Here is a 6,863-nt window from a genome sequence, read left to right on the forward strand (position 1 = left end):
GTTGTCTCTTCTTTGCCATTGACTTGTTCTACAAGGGAGATTGTCTCTTCTTTACTCTTGGCTAGACTCTTATGTCCATTAATGCTTGGTTTTTTCGGTTCAGCTTTGGATGGGCTAAATGAGATGTCTCCAAGTGTTGATCTCATTATGAGTTGGCTTGTTGGGTTGATGCCCGCATCATATCTGTTCTTTGATAGTTGAGACATGGTTTGTCCAAGAGTACTAAATGAGGATAGATTGTCAGGGGATTTGCAAATCTGGAGAAAAAAAGCTCGAGGCTAGATATAAAAACTGGTGCCGCCGAGACGCTTTCCATGAGAGAAGCGTGAGTCCAAGCCATCGACTTTGTTAGAATCTAGGATCTTAACAAAGAGAGAAAAATTAGTAAATGCACACCACCAACCTAACGCCCACCTCAAGGAGGATTAGGATTGGGGGTTAAACATGCCATTTATGGAGATGGACTTTAAGTTCACAGAGATGCAGGAGTGACAGACTTTAGACAATCTGGAGATGGACTTTAAGTTTTTGAGATATGAGTGCGATTAAGAGGATAGAAGACTGGTGGGAATCTATATCGGAAAAAGTTTGAAAAATCCATATCGGAAAAAAGTAGATCTGGTTTTTTTCAAACCTTCCGTACTAAAAAAGGGAGACAAGAAGGATTATCGACGAAGAGAGAAGGGAATCGGGTCTGGGAGAACTCTTTGTTGAAGATGACTTTTATCTAGAGAGATTTTTTTATCATTATTTTGAGATTAGGTTAACTATATCGATAAATAGATTAATTTTTTTTTAAATATTTATATTTAAAATAAATATCCAAAATTATAATTATAATTTCGAAAATTTTTGTTTTTGGTACTTCATGTTATGTGAATACTTCAGGTAATCTGGGTAAAAAATATGCGATCCAAATCAGATCGGAATTGAATCCGAATATATTTCAAACCAAAAGTTATCCGATTTTTTTTTATTTCAATATTGTATTTTCAAGCTTTTATACCCGAACTAATCCAAAATCGAGAAAACTGAACCGAATCTTATATCTGGACGCACAGCCTAGCTTGATCCGCCGACAGATCAGAGCCATAGGCCGCCGTTAAAAAAAAGAATTAAATTAGGCTTATCGTCTCCGATCACAAAATGTCATGGGCTTAGGCCCAAAAGTTTCTTATAATAACGACGAAAATTGCTCAACTGTTTGCTTTAAAGCAAGTAACACCTTTCCCACACGGCAGACAGTAACTCTTTTTTATCATCGGACAGTGACTTAAATTTTACAAAATGGAAGTGGAAAAATAACCAAAATCTAAAGCCACAACAAGTCCCAAGAACAAAACAAAAAGAAAAAAATTAAAATAAACAGAAAGAAAAAGAAAAGAACCGTTTCTTCTTCTTCTTCTTCATCCTCTTCGTCTCGTCTTCTTCTTCTAATTCTTCTCCGTGACGAAAGTCAAAGAAAAAAAAAAGTCTCAATCCAAATCCCACCGCTAACACAAGGAATAAAAAAAATGGTGAACCTTCACTTTTTCACGTATTGATAAATCTCCTCTTTACTACTTAACACTTCCTCGTTGTAATCGCCGACGGCTTATGCTGGTTTTACCGATCGCTTTTTCCTCTCCGGTGTATCTCCGGTGGCCGGAAATCTCTTCTAAAACGATTTTATAATTACTATGAAGAGCAGCACCAAGGTCAATATCAACAACGGAGATCATAATCAGACCAAAAACGGTACCAATGGCTTTTTGCCTAATTCGATAAAATTCATCTCTACCTGTATCAGAACCGCTTCCTCCGGTGTCCGTTCAGCTAGCGCTTCCGTCGCTGCTTCTCTCTCTGCAGATTCGCAGGAGATCAAGGATCAGGTTAGGATCAATTGATTTCTTCGATTTCGTGATACTAGATTTCGATTTAAGTTCTTTTATCGTAATGAAATCTGATCAGTTTTGACTCCTCCTATGTTCGTTTGATTAGATTTAGGAATGTTTAGATTTTTTTTTCTTCTTACGATAGGGTTTGACTTCAAACGCGAATGATCATGGCATTGATATTTTACAAGATTTGTTAGTCCTGATACTTGTTACCGATCTATAAATGGTTTCGTTGCTCCATTGTAGATTACAGATCTATAAATGCTTAACATTTGTATTTTGATCAAGCAGGTGTTGTGGTCTTCTTTTGATAGATTGCACACAAGTGAATCTTCTTTCAAGAACGTTCTTTTACTAGGTTATACCAACGGTTTTCAAGTCCTTGATATCGATGATGCAAGTGATGTCAGCGAATTCGTGTCAAGGCGTGATGATCCGGTTACGTTTCTACAGATGCAGCCTTTACCTGCTAAATGTGATGGAATCGAAGGGTTTAGATCATCGCATCCGATACTTTTAGCAGTTGCTGATGAAGCCAAGGGTTCAGGTCCTGTTGTCAATGGCAGAGATGGATCAGTTAGAAATGGTTATGACGATCCTCTTTCGCTCTCTCCGACGGCTGTGCGATTCTATTCACTTAGGTCTCACAACTATGTTCATGTTTTGAGATTCCGATCTACTGTCTATATGGTTAGATGCAGTCCCCGGATTGTAGCTGTTGGCCTCGGTTCACAGGTCAGCTTTTACGTGCTATCTCTTTCATTTTTGTGGTAGCTTGATGTTCTGCTTAGTTGAAAGAGGCATCTATTAATGTGGTGTCATTTTGATGCAGATTTACTGTTTTGATGCTTTAACTCTTGAAAACAAATTCAGCGTCCTCTCATATCCGGTTCCTCAGCTTGGAAACCATGGGATATCTGGGGTCAACGTCGGATATGGTCCAATGGCTGTCGGACCGAGATGGTTAGCTTATGCGTCCAATAGTCCTTTGTCATCTAGTATAGGTCGTTTAAGCCCTCAGAATGTTACTCCTCCTGGAGTCAGTCCATCTACGTCGCCGAGCAGTGGTAATCTAGTGGCGAGATACGCCATGGAATCTAGTAAGCATCTTGCCGCTGGGTTACTAAATTTGGGCGACAAGGGTTACAAGACAATATCTAAATACTGTCAAGATCTTAAACATGACGGTCCTGGTGCTTCTCTTTCGTCCAGTCCGGGCTGGAAAGTTGGTCGGGGCGCATCTTCAGTAGAGTCAGATGTTGCTGGCACGGTTAGTCTTTTAGAGAAAGCATCTTATCTTGATTACATGAAAATCTAGTTTTTGTTCATTTAGAAAATATGAGAACTTCGTACAAACAATGCAGACACTAACCTTATATCGAGTATTCTCAGAACGTTGATTTGAATATTGAATATGTTATATCGTCCTGTCTCTATTTTGTGCTGCAATTTGGTTTTGGGTTAAAGGAGTATGACACGCTTATTATTATGATCAGGTTATTATCAAGGATTTTGAATCCCGAGCTATTATATCACAATTCAGGGCTCACACTAGTCCTATCTCTGCTCTATGTTTCGACCCAAGTGGCACTTTATTAGTAACTGCCTCAATCCACGGTAACAATATTAACGTTTTCCGCATTATGCCATCGCCTACGAAGAATGGACAAGGTGCTCAAAGCTATGATTGGAGCTCATCTCATGTGCCTCTCTACAAACTACATCGTGGAATGACATCAGCTGTATGCTTTCTTACATTTTCTCTTGTATCGATGTTTCATTTCGACGTTTTTGCTACTGTGAACGCTGATGTGCTATTCTCACAGGTAATACAAGATATTTGCTTTAGTAGCTACAGCCAGTGGATTGCAATTGTTTCATCTAAAGGTACCTGCCATATTTATGTTTTATCCCCGTTTGGTGGAGGAAATGTTCTTGAGATAAGGAATTCTCATGTCGATGGACCAACACTTGCTCCAACATTGTCCCTGCCATGGTGGTCGAGTCCATCGTTCATGACCACTCATTTTTCGTTTCCACCACCAGCATCGGTAACTCTCTCTGTGGTTAGCCGAATCAAATGCAACACTTTCTTCCACACCGCAAATTCCGTTGTTGGAAAACCGTCTTTCCCTTCTGGCTGTCTTGCTGCTGTTTTCCATCAATCCGTGCCACATGAATCACATTCGTCAGCTCATGCCTTAGACTATTTACTGGTTTACACTCCATCTGGTCATGTTGTTCAATACAAACTCATTCCATCTCTTGGAGGAGACCAGGCTGAGAGCAATTCTCGTATCGGAGCAGCTTCTGCGATGAACTCTGAAGAGGAATTGAGAGTGAAAGTCGAACCCGTTCAGTGTTGGGATGTTTGTCGAAGAACAAATTGGCCAGACAGAGAGGAGAACATATCCGGTCTTACTTTTGGTGGACGCAAATTTGCAGAAGCCAACGTTGATACTTCTGATAATGAAGATTTAGCTAAGCCTCTTGAGAAACACCATGTTTATCTTGCGAATGCTGAGGTGCTGATAAACTCCGGAAGAAAACCCATCTGGCAAAATTCAGAGGTTCTATTTACTTATCCTCTACGTATGTCCCACGATTAAACATGATCTGATAATGTCTTACTATTCTGTTAAATTATACAAATTCCAGATATCTTTCTATCCGATGTTTCCACCGAATATTGATGGCAAGAACCTGAATTTTCATCATGGTGGTGGGGAGATAGAAATCGAGAAAGTATCTGCAAATGAAGTTGATATTAGGAGGAAGGATCTGCTGCCTGTGTATGATAATTTTCACAGTGTTTATTCTAGTATGCGCAACAGGTACGTTACCTGACTAACTGCATCATATCTTTCAAATTGCGCATGTTGATGATTCAGTTAAAAACCGGCTACTTCTTTTTCTTGCAGAGGATTTCCTGTTGAAAGAGATTCAGATTCTTCTTCTTCTGATACAGGACAAGTTAAAGGTAATGGAATTTACTTCCTAAAATCGATGCATGTTGACATTTCTCAAATCTTTAAACTGAATTTTAAGCAGGTATCGCTTACCATGAGGATGAAGAAGGAAGAGGAAGTAATTCCCATTTTGCACTAACTCAGAATCAAAATCCTCATAGCGGGATCGTAACATTCAAGCAACCTGTGGTTTCCATTTCTTCCGCTGTGAAAGACACCGACTATACTATAGACGACGCTCATCTGTCACCAAAGAACGCCTCCCTGCCCGCTGAAACAACAATTGAAAACAGCAGCGGGACAAGCGGAGATTCAAATGTAAGTTCTAACCGTTCTGATCTGAGCATGAATGCAGCAGATGAAAGTGAGGAGGGACCAATTGAAGGCTCCCCAAACTTTGAGGAGTTTTTCAAGGAAACTGCTAAAGAAGCAGTGAAAAAAGATGCGTCATTTGATCAGAGAAAACTAGATGATGGTAATGTTGATGATGATGATGATGACGACGATGACGACGACGATGACGACATGCTTGGTGGTGTTTTCGCTTTCTCCGAAGAAGGTAAGAAGAATTCATCCCCATAGCAAAAGAAAATAAGCCATATTTTATACCAAAGTTAACAAATATGGTATATTTTTAGAAACTAATACAATAGTCTAAAACTGTAAACCTGAAATCTTAAACCCGAAAATGATGTATTTTCTTGATTTTGAGTTTGCTTACTTTTTTACTTGATATAAACTTTTTTAGGCTTTTTCTGAATTATTGCATTTTTAGTGAAATGAATCAACATTGTGTTGGATGGATATTTGATTTGCAGGTTGAGTTTAGTTTAAATTATGGCCAAGCTCTAATGGAGGAGGGTTCACTTACTAATCCCTTTCGCTGCAATTTACTCACTGATGGATCTTAATACCCTGAAACACATTCAAAATCAATTCTCTTTTTATCATCTTTTTCTGTAAATACTTGTAAATGTATTATTCGTAATCAACAGTCTCTCGATTTTCATGGACGACTGTTTTCTTTGTTTCTTTTGTATTTTTCTTAGTGTAACTCTGTTCCATTAATCAGAAAAAAAAGGCAAAAAAAAAAGAAAAAAATCAGTAAAAAAAAGGAATAAAGATTTATGTTGTTTGGGTTTTTACTACTTCAGGGCATCTCCAAAAGCAACCTTAAATCTTCAAATATGAAGTTTTGTTCACTCCAAAAACAATTTTGAAACCTCAAAATTTGAGGTTTTGAACCGTCAAACCTTATATTTGAGGTTTCACTGTTCAAAGCTTCAAATTTGATGTTTGTAATTTTTAATTGCATTTTAATCCTTACAATTATATATTTCATAAATAATCACTTTATTTTTTTTATTTATCATTTTAATCTAAATAATTATGTTTATATAAATTTATCTTATAATGTAATTTTTTATTTTATTAGAAAATTTATAATATAATTTTAGTTAATGATATTTTTAATGTTTTTTTTGTTATTTATAAAGTTGTCTGATTTTTATTAATAATAATTAAAAGTAAGGATTATAGTGCAATATTTTAAATTTTGTGATAGTAGATTTGAGGTTTTGCTTTTGGAGACAAACACCATCAAACCTTAAATTTAAGGTTTGACCAACCTCAAATTTAAAGTCCTTTTTGGAGATGCCCTAAACATAAGATTGTGTTCTTTTCTTTCACTTTTGTATTACATTTTTATAATCTCATGTTTTATGCACAGGTAAGGAGTGCTCCTAAGCTAAATACAACAACAAATTTTCTAAATTCTGGAAATTAGTTATTTCATGATTCATTTAAATCTTAGCTGCTTGTGCTTATCAAGTGAATGGTTCACTTTGGCTAATTCAGTTTTTCAATCGAAACACCAGTTCAACTAACCATGTTTGATATGTACGCAAAACACAAATGGCGTAATTTCTCTATTTAGATATACGATGTGGTTATGAATAAGCCTAGAGCATGTGGTCCAGTTTGTGGTTTGCCTGAATGGATAAAAAGCTCGTGATAT

The 6,863-nt window shown here is 37.1% G+C and overlaps 1 protein-coding gene across 1 annotated transcript; it reads left to right on the forward strand.

Moving 5' to 3' along the window:
* The first annotated feature begins 1,433 nt into the window (after window positions 1-1,433).
* LOC18009876 (autophagy-related protein 18h) lies at window positions 1,434-5,917 on the forward strand. Its single transcript, XM_006392430.2, has 9 exons — window positions 1,434-1,871; window positions 2,169-2,612; window positions 2,710-3,147; window positions 3,374-3,619; window positions 3,704-4,447; window positions 4,536-4,711; window positions 4,799-4,857; window positions 4,929-5,405; window positions 5,665-5,917. Exons 1-9 carry the CDS (start codon window positions 1,680-1,682, stop codon window positions 5,667-5,669), a joined length of 2,781 nt encoding a protein of 926 aa, XP_006392492.1. The 5' UTR covers window positions 1,434-1,679; the 3' UTR covers window positions 5,670-5,917.
* The last annotated feature ends 946 nt before the right edge of the window (window positions 5,918-6,863 follow it).

This window comes from Eutrema salsugineum, unplaced genomic scaffold (genome assembly GCF_000478725.1).
Source record: "Eutrema salsugineum unplaced genomic scaffold, Eutsalg1_0 scaffold_8, whole genome shotgun sequence".
Taxonomy (NCBI): domain Eukaryota; kingdom Viridiplantae; phylum Streptophyta; class Magnoliopsida; order Brassicales; family Brassicaceae; genus Eutrema; species Eutrema salsugineum.